This window comes from Anabrus simplex, chromosome 3 (assembly GCF_040414725.1).
Source record: "Anabrus simplex isolate iqAnaSimp1 chromosome 3, ASM4041472v1, whole genome shotgun sequence".
NCBI lineage: Eukaryota > Metazoa > Arthropoda > Insecta > Orthoptera > Tettigoniidae > Anabrus > Anabrus simplex.
The window spans coordinates 456,421,851-456,443,316 of NC_090267.1; the positions used below are offsets into that span (position 1 = coordinate 456,421,851).

At 35.9% G+C, this 21,466-nt stretch overlaps 1 protein-coding gene across 1 annotated transcript in view; it reads left to right on the forward strand.

Annotated features, from left to right (window-relative positions):
• The window catches only part of kmr (kramer), a 1,412,209-nt gene extending 1,391,727 nt beyond the window's left edge, over nt 1–20,482 (forward strand). The window contains exon 24 of the mRNA XM_068226867.1: nt 20,153–20,482. Within this exon, the coding sequence (XP_068082968.1) occupies nt 20,153–20,265 (113 nt within the window). The 3' untranslated portion in view covers nt 20,266–20,482. The remainder of the gene's footprint in view (nt 1–20,152) is intronic.
• The last annotated feature ends 984 nt before the right edge of the window (nt 20,483–21,466 follow it).

Genomic DNA, 21,466 nt, shown 5'->3' on the forward strand with positions numbered 1-21,466 from the left:
TTTCATATAGTTTCTTGCTTTGGAAATGCATTTGTCTTAGTGTATGGGCAGCTTTTTGATGCCCCCATCTTAAAAAGAACGTGGTCGTGTCACCAGCCAGTTGTGCACAAAGTCTTCCACATTCTCGTCATCTTCAAATCATCGCCCTCCTAGAGCTTCTTTAAGTTGTCCGAACAAATTGAAATCGCAGGGCGATAAGTCTGGGCTGTAAAGTGGATGATCAGGTGTTGTCCAGTGCGTTTCCTGTAGCTTAGAGACAGAGCTGCAGTATGGGACCGAGCATTGTCGAATTAGTTGGTCTCGTCTTTTGCACCGATATGCAACCCTCGCCTTGTACAACAGCTCGCAGTAGTAAGCAGCATTGATTGTGCGTTGCTCATGCAAAAAAATCAATCAGCAAAATGCCTTGCCCAAGAACCTTGCTTGGAGTCTTGGCTTTCACTGGTGCTGCCTCCCCTTTCCTCCACCACTCCTTATAGACACACGTCCATGACAATGTTTGATCACCGAGCTGTGCAGTCAATCTTTGGAAAATTTCCGCCGCTGTAACTCCTTCACGAGCAAGAAATGTTATAATTATGCATTGCGCAGTGGAGAGGTGCACCTGTTGCTCCAACATCGTGAGCATTACTGATGAAACGGCGGAAAATATCTAACAGAATGCTCTCCCCACTCGTAACGGTCCCACCTAAACATAGCAGAAACGCAGGGCCAGTCCTAACAACTGTTGATTTTCAGAAACAAAAATCCCATTTATATTTGATTGACCTATTAATAATCCAAGAGTGATATAAGAGAGAAACACATATTCTGGAAAGTCTCTTATTCTGTACACCAGGAGGCACCCCAACTCAAATACGCCACCATTTACCGGCATGTAAAAGAACTCGGTGGTCGTCAGAGTTGTTTTGGCATTTCAGACGTTGGCGGGGGATGTATAAGTTGGATGGTCTTCCTCACACCATATCATTTTTGAGCGAAAAAATCTGACCTTACATTACAGCTTAAAAGTCCAGCACTGAGCAAGTGGCTGCACAGTTTGCGTCACATAGCTATCAGCTTTCATTCGGGAAATAGTGGGGTCAAACCCTGCTGTCGGCAGCACTGAGGATGGTTTTCCATGGTTTCCCATTTTCACACAAGGCAAATGCTGGGGCTGTACTTTAACTAAGGCTATGGTGGCTTCCTTTCCACTCCTAGCCCTTTTCTATCCCATCATTCCCTTAAAACCTATCTGTGCTGGTGCGACACAAAGAAAATTGAAAAAATGACATGGGTAGTTCAATAAACAAAAAAGTCCAGCACTAGGCTGAGTAGCTCAGATAGTAGAGAGTTGGCCTTCTGCCCTCAAGTTGGTGAGTTTGATCCTGGCTCAGTGCAGTAGTATTTAACGCACTTTCATACATTTTAATCATCCAGACTGGTCATGTTTTACTAATTTTGGATTTTTAAGTTAAATACTAGTTTTGAACTTGGACTATTTTTGTTTCACTATATTTGAGTTCATACTTTCTACTTCATACGTGTAAGGGCTGTAACACAGTTCAGAGATCTTTTACCATCGAAATAGTGGATTGAAATTAGTAGGTTTTCATTTTTTTCCAAGTTCATTTTTTTTTTTTTTGCTAGGGGCTTTACGTCGCACCGACACAGATAGGTGTTATGGCGACGATGGGATAGGAAAGGACAAGGAGTTGGAAGGAAGCGGCCGTGGCCTTAATTAAGGTACAGCCCCAGCATTTGCCTGGTGTGAAAATGGGAAACCACGGTAAACCATTTTCAGGGCTGCCGATAGTGGGATTCGAACCTACTATCTCCCGGATGCAAGCTCACATTGAAATAATAACATTAAGTTATTTATTAGACCACCTAATCAATACAAAATCGTCTTGGATGATTTACATAAATTTGTTAGCTAATAGTGGGACATGTTTCGCCTTCTCTGAAGGCATCATCAGCCATAGTCTTAACCTTAAATTAAAAATAAGCGTCTAAATAACATGTAGTGATGAAATGAATTTTAAAATCTTGAAGAGATTTGAAGTAAAATAACATTAAAAATAACAATGATGGTTTGAAAATACAATGTGATGAGATACAATAGTGGAAGTATTAACAAAATTAACCTTAGAAGGCTGCTAAAATAAGTACAATGGAATAAAACAACAGATTGTTATACAACAAGTAGTAAGATTGCATAAAAGTAAAGTTGATAGTAATGGCGGTTATAATTAGACGATGGCGAAAAATCTTATGTAATCAAAGTAAAGAGGAGAGAGTAAAAGTCAAAGTTAGTCGAGAGATCCGAAGTTCATTATGATCTTGAAGATAAAGGATGAAAGTCAGATGCATATGGTGAAGTTGTAGAACACGTTGAGGATATGAAGTTGGTGAATAGAAGTTGAAGAACAGTTTCAAATAGGATCACTATGGACCATCTCAAAATTTGAAGTGATGTTCAAATGTTGTAAATTGTGAGTTTGTAGATATTCTAGTTGAAAAAGCATATACAAGTGGAATCTGTAAATGGAAGCAAGAAACGTAGAGTTAATTGTGTGAAAAGATATTTGAAAAATCTTGAAGTAGAATCGTATGCACTTACCACTTGACGGTGACAAAGATAGCTTGTAATATTATGAGTAAGAAGTATTTGCAACAGTAGACTTCTTGCTACGTGTGTTATAACTGAAGTTTTGTGTTGGAGGGGGATCTGTTTGCGTTGACGTAACTATTAGAGAGGGGCTGCTATTGGTGGGAGGGAAGGAAGAGAGTGTATTACTGCGCGTGTTGTAACGGTGTAAGGCTATTGGAGGGAGCGATGTTCCGGTGGGTGTGGCTATGGGTTTATTTGAATTAGAGGTACTAGCGGTGGGGGGAAGGGAGGGGGGTATATTAGCTGTAGGGGAGGTGGGAACTCTAATTGATGTGAGGTTGAAGATTTTTAAGAATTTGTTGGTGAGGGAAGTTGATTCTCGTAATAAAATAAGAATCTGTTCATACAAGGGGCTTTTTTTATCAATAGTGTCATTTAGATTTTTATCTTTATTAAAATGTTGGTCGAGGAAAATAAATAAGTTTTCATATTCTGTCATGAGTTTGCTTTTATCAACTCTTTTTAGGATATGGAGGTCTTGTTCTATTGTGGTGAATTTATGCCCGGTGTCCCTCATATGGTTGGCCATTGCGGAGAATTTGTTGTGTTTTTGGGCATTGTAATGCTCGGCGTATCTGGTAGAGAAGCTGCGGCCAGTTTGGCCAACATAAGAAAAATTACATGTAGAGCATTTCAATCTGTATATTCCTGATCCAGAGTAACTATTGTCTGTGATGTTGATAGAGTTGTGATTGAAGAATAAATTGCGATTAGTGTTTTTTGTTGTGTAGGCTATTTTTATTTCGTGCTTCATTAATGAATTGGTTATCGGGTAAATGCTATGGTTAGTGAACGTGAATTTAGCGTATTTTGGTTTGACGGGTTTTAATGGAGTTAAATTGGTAGCTAGTTTTAGTTTGGTTTTATTGATGATTTTATCAATCATATTCGTGTTAAATCCATTGAATTTAGCTATTTCCTTGATGAATAGTAATTCTTTCTTTAAATTAGTAGAGGACATAGGGATCTTTAATGCTCTATATATTAAACTGTGATAAGTGGCTTTTTTATGTGAGTTGGGATGTAAAGAATCATTTTTTATGGTTGTTGGAGAAAAGGTGGGTTTTCTGTATATTTGGAAGTCGAATTTGTTCAATGCTCGTGTGATTTTGATATCTAAGAAGTTCAGAGAGTTATTGAACTCATCTTCTTTAGTGAATTTAATATTATTATCTAAGTTGTTGAGGAATGATAGTATGTTATTGCTGTTGTTGATTTGTTTATCAATGATAGCTATGGTATCATCAACATAGCGATGCCAAAGACAGAGTCCGTTGATGTTATTAATAATCTTACTATGTTCGAGATTATCTAAGTATATGTCGGCTAGTATTCCAGATAACGGGTCTCCCATCGCTAGACCTTCTTGTTTGTAAATTTTCTTATTGAAGGTAAAATAGTTGTTGTCTAAAACGAAATTAAGTAATTTTAACCATTCATCAATTTCGATTTTACTCAATGTGCTATGTTTCAACAGATTGTTTTTTATGATGTTAACAGTATTGTTGATAGGGATATTAGTATACATGTTGGTGATGTCAAAAGAACATAAAACGTGGTTTGGTTGTAGACTGAACTTATTTAGGGAATTACAGAGTTCGATCGAGTTCTTTATGGGGTTGGAGTTGTGAAATTTGAAGTGTTTTTTTAGGAATTTGTGTAGGAATTGAGAGGTTTTATAGGTAGGACTATTGATACTATTAATTATAGGTCGAATGGGGACATCTTTTTTATGAATTTTGGGCAGTGATCTGACTGTAGGTAATTTTGGGTTCATTACAGTTAATTTCTGATAATCTTGATCATTTAAAATGAAGTTAGAATTTTTCAGAAGGTTCTTTAAGTTACGCTGTATTTTGTTTGTAGGATCTTTGTTAATTAAGGTATAGGTATTGTCTGAAAAAAAGGTTTCAGTTTTATTGATGTAATCTTGTTTGTTCATTATTACTATGGTGTTGCCCTTATCTGCTTTTGTAATTACTACGTTGTTGCTATGGATTTTGGATTTCAGGTTTAGAATTTGTTTCGAGACATTGTGGTTATTATTAGATGTTATCTCATTAATCAAAGTTGGGAGTTTCTTTTTTACTTCATATCGTACGTCATTCTGTTTATCAATTGGGATTTGTTTATCGATATTAGTTTCGGTTTCAGCGATGGTAGTGATGATGTCTTCTGCCTTTTTGTGATTAGGCCAATTATGTTTGATGCCTTTATCTAATAGATTTAATTCTTGGTTAGAGAAGGTTGCATTAGATAGGTTGATTGTAGTGGGAATGTTAGTCAAATGGGAAGGGGACACTTTGTTGTTTGTATTTTGGTCAGGAGTTTTACATTTGTTTTCTTGAAGACTAAGTAATTTATGGTTTAGGGTTTTCTGTTTCTTGTCTAATACGTAAGATAGTTTGAGGTCAGTGTACCTTAAAAATGAGCTCCATTCAAGTGGGGGTAATTTCTGAGAGATGGTCAAATGAGTCCTATATAATTGTAAATTTAGTAAAGATTTCTTCTTGTATAATAGTTTAATTTCATTTTTCAACCATATGTTGTTTACTTTCTTTTGAGTGGCATTAGATTTTGAATAGGGATGACTTTTTCTTTGTAAAGATTTGAGAAATGTAGGTACCAACTCTAATTTCAAGCAATCTTTAAGAAACTTGATATCTCTAGAAATCTTGCCTATTTTAATTTTTAGGTTTAAGTACTTGTTAGGTTTTACTAATGCCTGGTTGGCATTGACATTACATGTAATAAATATCATTTTTGGTCCGTATTGATGATGTAGATTGAAATAATAACATTAAGTTATTTATTAGACCACCTAATCAATACAAAATCGTCTTGGATGATTTACATAAATTTGTTAGCTAATAGTGGGACATGTTTCGCCTTCTCTGAAGGCATCATCAGCCATAGTCTTAACCTTAAATTAAAAATAAGCGTCTAAATAACATGTAGTGATGAAATGAATTTTAAAATCTTGAAGAGATTTGAAGTAAAATAACATTAAAAATAACAATGATGGTTTGAAAATACAATGTGATGAGATACAATAGTGGAAGTATTAACAAAATTAACCTTAGAAGGCTGCTAAAATAAGTACAATGGAATAAAACAACAGATTGTTATACAACAAGTAGTAAGATTGCATAAAAGTAAAGTTGATAGTAATGGCGGTTATAATTAGACGATGGCGAAAAATCTTATGTAATCAAAGTAAAGAGGAGAGAGTAAAAGTCAAAGTTAGTCGAGAGATCCGAAGTTCATTATGATCTTGAAGATAAAGGATGAAAGTCAGATGCATATGGTGAAGTTGTAGAACACGTTGAGGATATGAAGTTGGTGAATAGAAGTTGAAGAACAGTTTCAAATAGGATCACTATGGACCATCTCAAAATTTGAAGTGATGTTCAAATGTGTTTACTAAATTTACAATTATATAGGACTCATTTGACCATCTCTCAGAAATTACCCCCACTTGAATGGAGCTCATTTTTAAGGTACACTGACCTCAAACTATCTTACGTATTAGACAAGAAACAGAAAACCCTAAACCATAAATTACTTAGTCTTCAAGAAAACAAATGTAAAACTCCTGACCAAAATACAAACAACAAAGTGTCCCCTTCCCATTTGACTAACATTCCCACTACAATCAACCTATCTAATGCAACCTTCTCTAACCAAGAATTAAATCTATTAGATAAAGGCATCAAACATAATTGGCCTAATCACAAAAAGGCAGAAGACATCATCACTACCATCGCTGAAACCGAAACTAATATCGATAAACAAATCCCAATTGATAAACAGAATGACGTACGATATGAAGTAAAAAAGAAACTCCCAACTTTGATTAATGAGATAACATCTAATAATAACCACAATGTCTCGAAACAAATTCTAAACCTGAAATCCAAAATCCATAGCAACAACGTAGTAATTACAAAAGCAGATAAGGGCAACACCATAGTAATAATGAACAAACAAGATTACATCAATAAAACTGAAACCTTTTTTTCAGACAATACCTATACCTTAATTAACAAAGATCCTACAAACAAAATACAGCGTAACTTAAAGAACCTTCTGAAAAATTCTAACTTCATTTTAAATGATCAAGATTATCAGAAATTAACTGTAATGAACCCAAAATTACCTACAGTCAGATCACTGCCCAAAATTCATAAAAAAGATGTCCCCATTCGACCTATAATTAATAGTATCAATAGTCCTACCTATAAAACCTCTCAATTCCTACACAAATTCCTAAAAAAACACTTCAAATTTCACAACTCCAACCCCATAAAGAACTCGATCGAACTCTGTAATTCCCTAAATAAGTTCAGTCTACAACCAAACCACGTTTTATGTTCTTTTGACATCACCAACATGTATACTAATATCCCTATCAACAATACTATTAACATCATAAAAAACAATCTGTTGAAACATAGCACATTGAGTAAAATCGAAATTGATGAATGGTTAAAATTACTTAATTTCGTTTTAGACAACAACTATTTTACCTTCAATAAGAAAATTTACAAACAAGAAGGTCTAGCGATGGGAGACCCGTTATCTGGAATACTAGCCGACATATACTTAGATAATCTCGAACATAGTAAGATTATTAATAACATCAACGGACTCTGTCTTTGGCATCGCTATGTTGATGATACCATAGCTATCATTGATAAACAAATCAACAACAGCAATAACATACTATCATTCCTCAACAACTTAGATAATAATATTAAATTCACTAAAGAAGATGAGTTCAATAACTCTCTGAACTTCTTAGATATCAAAATCACACGAGCATTGAACAAATTCGACTTCCAAATATACAGAAAACCCACCTTTTCTCCAACAACCATAAAAAATGATTCTTTACATCCCAACTCACATAAAAAAGCCACTTATCACAGTTTAATATATAGAGCATTAAAGATCCCTATGTCCTCTACTAATTTAAAGAAAGAATTACTATTCATCAAGGAAATAGCTAAATTCAATGGATTTAACACGAATATGATTGATAAAATCATCAATAAAACCAAACTAAAACTAGCTACCAATTTAACTCCATTAAAACCCGTCAAACCAAAATACGCTAAATTCACGTTCACTAACCATAGCATTTACCCGATAACCAATTCATTAATGAAGCACGAAATAAAAATAGCCTACACAACAAAAAACACTAATCGCAATTTATTCTTCAATCACAACTCTATCAACATCACAGACAATAGTTACTCTGGATCAGGAATATACAGATTGAAATGCTCTACATGTAATTTTTCTTATGTTGGCCAAACTGGCCGCAGCTTCTCTACCAGATACGCCGAGCATTACAATGCCCAAAAACACAACAAATTCTCCGCAATGGCCAACCATATGAGGGACACCGGGCATAAATTCACCACAATAGAACAAGACCTCCATATCCTAAAAAGAGTTGATAAAAGCAAACTCATGACAGAATATGAAAACTTATTTATTTTCCTCGACCAACATTTCAATAAAGATAAAAATCTAAATGACACTATTGATAAAAAAAGCCCCTTGTATGAACAGATTCTTATTTTATTACGAGAATCAACTTCCCTCACCAACAAATTCTTAAAAATCTTCAACCTCACATCAATTAGAGTTCCCACCTCCCCTACAGCTAATATACCCCCCTCCCTTCCCCCCACCGCTAGTACCTCTAATTCAAATAAACCCATAGCCACACCCACCGGAACATCGCTCCCTCCAATAGCCTTACACCGTTACAACACGCGCAGTAATACACTCTCTTCCTTCCCTCCCACCAATAGCAGCCCCCCTCTTATAGTTACGTCAACGCAAACAGATCCCCCTCCAACACAAAACTTCAGTTATAACACACGTAGCAAGAAGTCTACTGTTGCAAATACTTCTTACTCATAATATTACAAGCTATCTTTGTCACCGTCAAGTGGTAAGTGCATACGATTCTACTTCAAGATTTTTCAAATATCTTTTCACACAATTAACTCTACGTTTCTTGCTTCCATTTACAGATTCCACTTGTATATGCTTTTTCAACTAGAATATCTACAAACTCACAATTTACAACATTTGAACATCACTTCAAATTTTGAGATGGTCCATAGTGATCCTATTTGAAACTGTTCTTCAACTTCTATTCACCAACTTCATATCCTCAACGTGTTCTACAACTTCACCATATGCATCTGACTTTCATCCTTTATCTTCAAGATCATAATGAACTTCGGATCTCTCGACTAACTTTGACTTTTACTCTCTCCTCTTTACTTTGATTACATAAGATTTTTCGCCATCGTCTAATTATAACCGCCATTACTATCAACTTTACTTTTATGCAATCTTACTACTTGTTGTATAACAATCTGTTGTTTTATTCCATTGTACTTATTTTAGCAGCCTTCTAAGGTTAATTTTGTTAATACTTCCACTATTGTATCTCATCACATTGTATTTTCAAACCATCATTGTTATTTTTAATGTTATTTTACTTCAAATCTCTTCAAGATTTTAAAATTCATTTCATCACTACATGTTATTTAGACGCTTATTTTTAATTTAAGGTTAAGACTATGGCTGATGATGCCTTCAGAGAAGGCGAAACATGTCCCACTATTAGCTAACAAATTTATGTAAATCATCCAAGACGATTTTGTATTGATTAGGTGGTCTAATAAATAACTTAATGTTATTATTTCAATCTACATCATCAATACGGACCAAAAATGATATTTATTACATGTAATGTCAATGCCAACCAGGCATTAGTAAAACCTAACAAGTACTTAAACCTAAAAATTAAAATAGGCAAGATTTCTAGAGATATCAAGTTTCTTAAAGATTGCTTGAAATTAGAGTTGGTACCTACATTTCTCAAATCTTTACAAAGAAAAAGTCATCCCTATTCAAAATCTAATGCCACTCAAAAGAAAGTAAACAACATATGGTTGAAAAATGAAATTAAACTATTATACAAGAAGAAATCTTTACTAAATTTACAATTATATAGGACTCATTTGACCATCTCTCAGAAATTACCCCCACTTGAATGGAGCTCATTTTTAAGGTACACTGACCTCAAACTATCTTACGTATTAGACAAGAAACAGAAAACCCTAAACCATAAATTACTTAGTCTTCAAGAAAACAAATGTAAAACTCCTGACCAAAATACAAACAACAAAGTGTCCCCTTCCCATTTGACTAACATTCCCACTACAATCAACCTATCTAATGCAACCTTCTCTAACCAAGAATTAAATCTATTAGATAAAGGCATCAAACATAATTGGCCTAATCACAAAAAGGCAGAAGACATCATCACTACCATCGCTGAAACCGAAACTAATATCGATAAACAAATCCCAATTGATAAACAGAATGACGTACGATATGAAGTAAAAAAGAAACTCCCAACTTTGATTAATGAGATAACATCTAATAATAACCACAATGTCTCGAAACAAATTCTAAACCTGAAATCCAAAATCCATAGCAACAACGTAGTAATTACAAAAGCAGATAAGGGCAACACCATAGTAATAATGAACAAACAAGATTACATCAATAAAACTGAAACCTTTTTTTCAGACAATACCTATACCTTAATTAACAAAGATCCTACAAACAAAATACAGCGTAACTTAAAGAACCTTCTGAAAAATTCTAACTTCATTTTAAATGATCAAGATTATCAGAAATTAACTGTAATGAACCCAAAATTACCTACAGTCAGATCACTGCCCAAAATTCATAAAAAAGATGTCCCCATTCGACCTATAATTAATAGTATCAATAGTCCTACCTATAAAACCTCTCAATTCCTACACAAATTCCTAAAAAAACACTTCAAATTTCACAACTCCAACCCCATAAAGAACTCGATCGAACTCTGTAATTCCCTAAATAAGTTCAGTCTACAACCAAACCACGTTTTATGTTCTTTTGACATCACCAACATGTATACTAATATCCCTATCAACAATACTATTAACATCATAAAAAACAATCTGTTGAAACATAGCACATTGAGTAAAATCGAAATTGATGAATGGTTAAAATTACTTAATTTCGTTTTAGACAACAACTATTTTACCTTCAATAAGAAAATTTACAAACAAGAAGGTCTAGCGATGGGAGACCCGTTATCTGGAATACTAGCCGACATATACTTAGATAATCTCGAACATAGTAAGATTATTAATAACATCAACGGACTCTGTCTTTGGCATCGCTATGTTGATGATACCATAGCTATCATTGATAAACAAATCAACAACAGCAATAACATACTATCATTCCTCAACAACTTAGATAATAATATTAAATTCACTAAAGAAGATGAGTTCAATAACTCTCTGAACTTCTTAGATATCAAAATCACACGAGCATTGAACAAATTCGACTTCCAAATATACAGAAAACCCACCTTTTCTCCAACAACCATAAAAAATGATTCTTTACATCCCAACTCACATAAAAAAGCCACTTATCACAGTTTAATATATAGAGCATTAAAGATCCCTATGTCCTCTACTAATTTAAAGAAAGAATTACTATTCATCAAGGAAATAGCTAAATTCAATGGATTTAACACGAATATGATTGATAAAATCATCAATAAAACCAAACTAAAACTAGCTACCAATTTAACTCCATTAAAACCCGTCAAACCAAAATACGCTAAATTCACGTTCACTAACCATAGCATTTACCCGATAACCAATTCATTAATGAAGCACGAAATAAAAATAGCCTACACAACAAAAAACACTAATCGCAATTTATTCTTCAATCACAACTCTATCAACATCACAGACAATAGTTACTCTGGATCAGGAATATACAGATTGAAATGCTCTACATGTAATTTTTCTTATGTTGGCCAAACTGGCCGCAGCTTCTCTACCAGATACGCCGAGCATTACAATGCCCAAAAACACAACAAATTCTCCGCAATGGCCAACCATATGAGGGACACCGGGCATAAATTCACCACAATAGAACAAGACCTCCATATCCTAAAAAGAGTTGATAAAAGCAAACTCATGACAGAATATGAAAACTTATTTATTTTCCTCGACCAACATTTTAATAAAGATAAAAATCTAAATGACACTATTGATAAAAAAAGCCCCTTGTATGAACAGATTCTTATTTTATTACGAGAATCAACTTCCCTCACCAACAAATTCTTAAAAATCTTCAACCTCACATCAATTAGAGTTCCCACCTCCCCTACAGCTAATATACCCCCCTCCCTTCCCCCCACCGCTAGTACCTCTAATTCAAATAAACCCATAGCCACACCCACCGGAACATCGCTCCCTCCAATAGCCTTACACCGTTACAACACGCGCAGTAATACACTCTCTTCCTTCCCTCCCACCAATAGCAGCCCCTCTCTAATAGTTACGTCAACGCAAACAGATCCCCCTCCAACACAAAACTTCAGTTATAACACACGTAGCAAGAAGTCTACTGTTGCAAATACTTCTTACTCATAATATTACAAGCTATCTTTGTCACCGTCAAGTGGTAAGTGCATACGATTCTACTTCAAGATTTTTCAAATATCTTTTCACACAATTAACTCTACGTTTCTTGCTTCCATTTACAGATTCCACTTGTATATGCTTTTTCAACTAGAATATCTACAAACTCACAATTTACAACATTTGAACATCACTTCAAATTTTGAGATGGTCCATAGTGATCCTATTTGAAACTGTTCTTCAACTTCTATTCACCAACTTCATATCCTCAACGTGTTCTACAACTTCACCATATGCATCTGACTTTCATCCTTTATCTTCAAGATCATAATGAACTTCGGATCTCTCGACTAACTTTGACTTTTACTCTCTCCTCTTTACTTTGATTACATAAGATTTTTCGCCATCGTCTAATTATAACCGCCATTACTATCAACTTTACTTTTATGCAATCTTACTACTTGTTGTATAACAATCTGTTGTTTTATTCCATTGTACTTATTTTAGCAGCCTTCTAAGGTTAATTTTGTTAATACTTCCACTATTGTATCTCATCACATTGTATTTTCAAACCATCATTGTTATTTTTAATGTTATTTTACTTCAAATCTCTTCAAGATTTTAAAATTCATTTCATCACTACATGTTATTTAGACGCTTATTTTTAATTTAAGGTTAAGACTATGGCTGATGATGCCTTCAGAGAAGGCGAAACATGTCCCACTATTAGCTAACAAATTTATGTAAATCATCCAAGACGATTTTGTATTGATTAGGTGGTCTAATAAATAACTTAATGTTATTATTTCAATCTACATCATCAATACGGACCAAAAATGATATTTATTACATGTAATGCAAGCTCACAGCCGCGCGCCTCTTCGCGCACGGCCAACTCGCCCGGTTTTTTCCAAGTTCAACGAATACCTTTTAACTAATAAAATGTGGCTGATATTGAGTTTATTTGGTTTTTACGTCATTCAGAATTGTTTGTACAACAGATACATCTATGCAATAATTAGTACATAAGTATTATGTGTGATCTGTTCAATCTATCCTTCAGTCTATGTTCACACATGGCCGCCATTATATGCATACTGCTGTTGAGTCCACACAGCTCTGACACAGTTTGAAAGGAAGAAGAGCTGTAGTTTACAGCCATTTATATATATTTTTTTTTTTTTTTTTTTTTTCGAGAACTATATGAAGCAAATCTTATACTGCAGTGTCGAGCAACGCACATAGAATGTTTGTTTCATAATAACAATGATGATGAAAACCAGAGAACGTGCATCGTGCGGGCTTCGTTCTCCGCTGTAAATGACACTGCCCGTATGGTGTACAGGCTTCGACCACAATGTGTTAAAGGTGCTCAAATATGTCAGCCATATGTTGGTAGGTTTACTAGCAAGTAAAATAACTTATGCAAGATAAAATTCCAGCACCTTCACATCTCTAAAATCCATAAAATAGTTAGCAGGACATAAAACCAGTAACATGTTGTTGCTTTCTAATAGCAGATTTTGGATTTATTCCATTAATCTTCTGACATTCTAATACAGGTTTGACAGGACTGTTGCCTGTTTCGAAGCATGTACAGCTTAAGGAACAACCGTATTTCCCAAACCAATAACATTAATATATTACAAATCCAGAACTGATCCACTGTTTTATTTGTGCAGTCCGCTTGTCTTACATATCAGGGATACCATTAAAAAGTTGAATAAAGTAATGAAGGCGTGATAGCCTTGTGCCATAATGGCTTGCTTGTCAAAATAGCCTTGGTTCAAATCCAAGTCAATGCATGTGAAATGTCTGGTTCATTCAGTTTAGATTACAGATAAAACTGGAGGTCTTGTGGCTGTGATATCATCATCAGGAAAAACTGTCCCAGTCTTTTTTTTTTACCAGCAGCTAAAGTTCCAGAAAATATTGTTAAATAGGTCAGTCACCGGGCGGGTTGGCCGTGCAGTCAGGGACGCAATACCAATATAAATGATCCATTATTGGACATTATAAATTTTCCAGCTAACTCATTCCTGGTTGCCAGCAATTCGCCTCAGTGTGCTAAATTGGGCTCGTCAGTTGGTAAATAGCACACCCACCAAGACACATGGCTAATGCATACCGTGGAGGCCACTGTGTAGGCTGTTTGGAGCCACCGGCAGTGCCAATGCGCTATTAGAGACTTTGTCTCAGGTTCCCTATGGGAGTCAACATCTGTATCATGTGAGCTTGCATCTGGGAGATAGTGGGTTCGAATCCCACTGTTGGCAGCCCTGAAGATGGTTTTCTGTGGTTTCCCATTTTCACACCAGGCAAATGCTGGGGTTTGTACCTTAATCAAGGCCACGGCCGCTTCCAACTCCTAGGCCTTTCCTATCCCATCATCGCCATAAGACCTTTTTTTTTATTTATTTATTGTCTTGTTTTATATGGCGGGACTCAGGCTATGAAGCCTGCTATTCTGTCCGACCATACATACACCTACATGAAGAGTTAAATATACACTAAATTATCTACAGTTTAATATCTTAAGGTAGCAATTAAATGTTTTAATTAATCTAAAACTTAACTATGATCTAATCCTACTATGTTATAAGAAATCATTATTATTTATTAACCAGGTTTGACAGAGTTTCTTAAAGCGGAGGTGGTTTGACACGCTCCTAATTTCAGCAGGTAGGGAATTCCAAATTCGGCTGGCGGCGACTATAAATGATCTACTGTAGCCAGTTGAGCGGTGAATGGGAATGCTTAGTACTGCGGTGGATGATGATCTGGTAGGAATACTAGAAGGTGATGCTAGGTAATGGAATTGTGTGGCAAGGTATTCAGGTGTGTTAAGGTTCAGTATACGATGTAACAGGGAAAGAGTGTGTAAATTTCGTCGCTCTCTTAAGCGTAGCCATGAAAGCCTAGCAAACGCGGGAGAAATATGGCTAAACTTTGGTATATCTGAAATAAATCGAACGCATGCGTTATGTGCCTTTTGGAGCTTGATGGAAAGTGAGGCATTCAGGTTACTGTATACTACGTCACAGTAGTCGAATATTGGCATTACCATACTTTGGATAAGCAGTTTTCTTACATTTTGGGGGAGTAGATCTCTGAGTTTTTTAAGGGAATGTAAGGAATAAAACACTCGCTGACATATACCTGTTACATGATCGTTCCAACTAAGGTTTTTATCCATTATCATCCCTAAGTTTTTAACTGTGTCTTTGAATTGTAACTGAGTGCCTCTTAATGTTACTGAGTGGGTATGGATGTCTGTAAGTCGTGCGTGGGTTTTTTGGGTAGCTAAAAGAATACACTGTGATTTTTGGGCATTGATTTTTAGTGCATGGTCATCGGTCCACCTACATATTCTTCCTAGGTCGTCGTTCATATTATTTATTGCAGTCGGTAAGTCACGAGGATGTGCATGTGTATATATCTGTATGTCGTCTGCGTACACATGATATTGACAATGTTTAATTACTTGTGTTAGTCCTGAAATGAAGATCGAAAATAGGAGTGGCGCTAGCACTGACCCCTGTTGTATTCCAGTCTCTACAGATTGCCATGAAGAGAAATTTTCACCTGTAGATACACACTGCCGGCGATCAGAGAGATAGGAATACATCCAGGATAGTGTGCTTTGTGAGAAATTAAGAGCACGTAATTTTGCTATTAGTATGTCCGTGTCAACGCAGTCAAAGGCCTTACTAAGGTCTAGAAGAGTTAAAACAGTAACTTCTCCCTTATCCATAGCTACTCCTATGTCGTTTGTAACTTTAAGCAGTGCAGTAGTTGTGCTATGATTGCTTCTAAAACCAGATTGGTATTTGTCAAGAAGCATATTGTTATTTAAATATGCGGTTATTTGTTTGTGAACTATTTTCTCCAAAATTTTGGACAGAAATGGTAAAATGCAAATGGATCGATAGTCTTTGGGTTCCACGGGATTGTTGGTCTTGGGGAGGGGGCGAACAATTGCATATTTCCAAAGGGAAGGGAATATGCCGGTTATCAGTGAGGTATTTATGATGTGGGTTAGAGTTGGTAGGATTACATCTAGAGTTTTTAACAGTAACTGTGGAACAATCTCGTCACATCCTGTCGCAGTTGTCTTTATTGATCGTGCAATTTGTCTTACTTCTGCAGGAGTTACGAGGGAAAAATATAACTGTTCTCCTCCATTGTTAGTATTGCCATTGTGTAGAATTTTGTTAATCGTCTGTTCTTTTGTTGTCTCGTCAATGTTAACGGGTCTTGTAGTAAAGTATTGGTTTAAATCATCTAGTGATATTTTAACGTCAGCAGTATGTATTTTATTTCTGCCTATGCCCATTTTTTTAACGGTTTTCCAGATTGTTGTCGTGTTTCGGGTTAGCAAAATGTTCTGTGAGTGTCTTATTTTAGCATTCCTTACGGCCTGTGTGGTTCTGTTACGAAGGGTCTTGTACAGGTCAAAATCGTTTGGTATTTGGCTAGTTTTAAATTTTCTGAAAGCTTTGTCTCTCTCTGTCATTAAGTCTCGTATTTCCTGCGTCATCCATGGAGCCGCAGGGCGTGTTACACGAGCAGTGCGTTTTGGCGCGTGTTTATTAAGGAGAGCTAGCAGTTGTGTGTTTAAGAACTCCACTTTATCATCTATATTATCTAAAATATGGACATTATGCCAAGGTATGTTTGCAGCATCTTCTAATAGGGCTTCGTTATTTATACGTTTTATATCTCTGAATGTAATTAATTTAGGTCTGTACTTGGGGCATTTAAGTGAATAAGCTAAATAAATTAAGTCGTGATTGGATAGTCCGCAAGCAGACATTTGCCCGTGGGTCAGTACTCTGTCAGGGTTATTCGTCACAATTAAGTCCAGTAATGTATGTGACGTGGCTGTGTGATGTGTTGGTTTAAGTGGCAAAATCGTCATGTTACAAGATTTAAATATGTTGATTAGTTGTTTAGTCTCAGTCATTTTGTCGTTAAGGATGTCAGTATTGAGGTCTCCTAGTAATAAAACATGCTCATACCTGGGTAGGAGGTCAAGTAAGATGTCTTCAAGGTCGGTGATGTATCCAATCTTTGGTGGGCGATACACAACACTCAGTAAGCACTTTACACCTAAAGCCTCAATTTCAATGAACATGAACTCGGGCCTTGCGCAGTATTCACTAGTTGTTTTGTAAATTATTTTATATTTTAAGTCGTTCCTAACATACATAGCTACTCCGCCGCCGGCTTTACCTGTGCGATCATTTCGGATCAAGGTATAATTTTCGAGGTGGACAAGAGAATCTGACAACCACGGTTTCATCCAGGTTTCTCCGTTCATGACGATGTGAGGGTTGACATTAGCAATAATGTTACGGAGTTCGTGGAAGTGAGGAATTAGACTTTGAACGTTAGCATGTACTACCTGTAAGGAATTTGGAAAGTTGTTAAAAGCATTTGTAAGCGGATTAGTACTAGGGGGCTGTGTAGGTATGGGAGCGGAGATTCCGCTCAGCTGACCACCAGTAACCTTGCCGAAAATAGAAGCATGTTCAGCACTCTCGCTTTGAGTTGCCAACCTGTACGCTATCTTGCCTAGTTATTATATGTAAATCTAATGAAGATATAACCTAAAAGTAATAGTTTGAATAGTAATTATAGTCTAGTAATTAAAAGTCTAGTGTCTAAGTTAGTTAAAACTGTAAAATGTGTAGTGCCATGTTAGTTTCAGTCTGTCGGTTTATTTGATCCTGTCCAATTCCGCTCGGCTCGACACACGATATTTCACACCATTGTGTTTCACAATAATCGTACCGTCTATTGTCCAACAATTGGACACAGAAAATCTAGTGATCGTTTCTTGCAACAGTTTCATCCTGATTGACGTGAGGTCTTCTCTAATTGTTTTGCCCGTTCCTTTCAGTTTCTTTTTAGATTTGAATAGTTCGTTCCGTTTGCGGTACGACACGAACTTCACTATTATCGGACGCGGCTTATCTGTACTCATCTTGCCTACCCTGTGACTTCTGTCTATGTCCTCGTGCGTTAAATGTACTCCAATACTGTCAGCTAGCTCAATGACAATTTTGTCCGTGTCCTCACCACTCGATTCCCGCACCCCGAACACACGCAGTGATTGCCGCCGTTGATATTGTTCGAGAGCATCGGTTTTAGTTTCGAGCTGCTCCCTGAGGTCTGATATTGTCTTGTCTCTGGCTTCGAGCGCTTCCCTCATCTCCTCGATTACTTTCGTATTAAAATCTATCGTAGCTTTAAGTTGGTCTATAACGGCCCTGGCTACCTGGTCTTGTATGATGTTTGCTAGCGTGGCGAGTGTTTCCTTGTCTCTCAGAGCTTCCTGTAGGGCGCGCTTCACTGGGCTGTCCGTTGTTACTACCTTTCCTTTCCCTGGCATGGCTGTTTACAAGAAGGACCTATCTGTGTCAGAGTGACGTAAATCCACTAGCAAAAAAAAAAAAGGTCAGTCAGAATTATTCCACTTTAATAATCTGTAAGGAATAGAATAAAAGAGAGACAACAGATTTACTGGGATATACAGGGTGGTCGGAAACAATGTGAACCGGGTATATCAGATTCTGAAGTTAGCCAATCGGATTGCTTCACAGGTGAATTCAAATTAGCTTTATGAGGCGATGTTGCTAAATCTTCACAAGACTAAAGGCTGGCTTGAGAGCCATGCCGAGAAATTAGCATCAAACACAAACATACCGTGGATTTCAGCCAGTGTCACAGCAGCACACTTGCTATGGTGCAATCATGTCAGCTAGAGGTCTGGGTTTAAATCTATTCCTGAGCGAAGTTTTTTCTTTCCTTGGTGCCCTCAAACCAGCCTTAAGCCACGTGCACATTTATCAAAACCACCTCACAAAGCTCATTAGAATTAACCCGTGAGCAATCTGATTGGCTAAGGTCAACAGCTGATAAAATGACAGTGGCACGTGATATTGAATTATTTTTTCAAATTATTTATCAGTATGACCCCCTCTCTACTGCTCATATGCTTGGTTCATGTTGTTTCTGACCACTCTGTAGCACATCACACATGCCACAGCAAGGAATACTGAAGATTTGAGCATTTTTAGTGTGTATGTGTGTAAAACCTTCCAACATCATGTACCTTACATTGGAGAGCTGACTATTTTTACCGAGCATGTTTAAGCTCACATTTTGCCTATGTACTTCCCCATACACGGGAGAAGTGGGCAGAAACTACAAAGAAAGAGTTGCTATATGCTGCCACCTCTATTCCCACTCTGAGGATTTGTCCACAACACCACATCACCTCTTGCACAGCCCTTATCATAAAGAACTCTGTTCCTTCACATTGGTGTAGCACAATGAAGTATTGATTTTAACTCTCTTGTCCCAGTTGAGCTTCAGTGGCCAAGATAGACATCTCATCAGCGTCTCTAAGATTTTATATTGATTCCTGTCAAAGAACAGTACTTTGCTTGTAAAAAGAATAAATTTGGAGTTCCTCCACTGAACCACAAAGAGCAATGTAGAGAATTTTATCATATGTATAATAATTTAAGACAACATCCAGGAAGATTATTTTTATTACATGAGAAATAATAATTGCTACATTCTACTGTATCCCAGACAAAGTTATTTAATTCATCTTTATTTATTTTTTATTTGGTGTTTGAACAAGACCATTTCTAAATTCTCAAAGGAAGGAGGTGCTAGAGTTGGTGCATAACTTGGTACAAATGTCAGTGCAAGGTGAAGTGTTTTGTTATGACCACTATCATTTGATGTCGTCTCATTGAGCAGTTCAGAGTCTGTGTTATGAGTATTGCAAAGAGCGGTGCTTCATGGTGAACAAGGACTGAAGGGGAGTAGATACGATAAGAAGTTTGGAACAGACAGTTTCCCTATGTCTATCGTACGTTATCCTGCCAAACAGAATTTCTTTGATTTGTGCATGAAGTAATGTATATTTTTCTTTCTAATTTTTCAGTAAAAGCTTTGGCCACACTTCCACTGAAGACGGAGCCTAGTTTTGATGAAGATGACTTATCTCCTATTCAACCACTACCATTATTTCAACAGCGTGAAAACTATTTCTCATAATGATACCACAAAAACCAATAGTTCTTAAGTCGTATCTCTTTTCTTTTACAACTTGCTTTTATTTAAGAATTGCAATGAACAAAACTTTCTGAGAATCTGGCTCACAATATATGTTTGCAGCTCACCCCATTTAACTAAGTCTTATAAAATACAACTCATTAAATGTTAAATTTTATATCTGTGTGTGCCATGTATTTACATAGAATAGCCAAGAAAAACATACGCTATCAGTCAGTTCTCTTACACTATACAAAATAATTTTAATGAACCTCAAAGACATATGAATCACTCCATGTATTAAGAAGTAGACAACTGGGATGCAGAATGAATAATAATAATAATAATAATAATAATAATAATAATAATAATAATAATAATAATAATAAAATCCCATCACAAAAATAAATTTTCCATTTTAAAACCTACTTATTGCTGTAAAACATGTATCTTATTACTGTTATGGCCAAATTGTATCATGGCATGAGCTATACAAATAATTTGCACTTAAAAGCAGTTTTTAAAAAAAGCAGACTATAAACTATTTGGCTTTTCTATTTCAAAGTTTGATACAGGACAATAGTGGCATCTGTGAGAGCTTGCCGAGCCTCTTTTTAATTTGGAGTTTTGTGTCACCATAATGACTAATTTTTTGGTTTCATATTTCATCCTTTGTAGCTGATGAATTCATCTTATTATAGATTATAAACTCCAGAAATCTGTATTCTTTTGGTTCAGATGGAAAAATGAAACAGCATTCACTACCTACACGATGGTTGATTGAGCAAAATCTTTAAGATAAAAAATACTAGCAAACTGTGCAATAAATTATTGAAAAATGAGCTCAGTGAGAGGATCAACCGAATTGTAACGCTACTTCAACTTTTTTCTGTCACATGGATGTACAATATTGTACATTTTAAGGGCTAATGTAAATTTGAAATCAAATTATAAGAGAGAACAGAGCACACACATACAGACTGAACTTGTTTGAAAGAAATCATAATGCATAGTACTATCATAATTTTGAACAATGTTAGAATATGACACTACAATTCATTAAAAGAACATAAGTTTGTTTTCAAAACAAATAATAAAATCATATTATTAAGAATTTAGACAAGGGAAGAGCACAAACCGGGGAATCACGTATCTTACGTAAAGTATATATTGCAATCTTACGTAAATATTGCACACGTTAAAC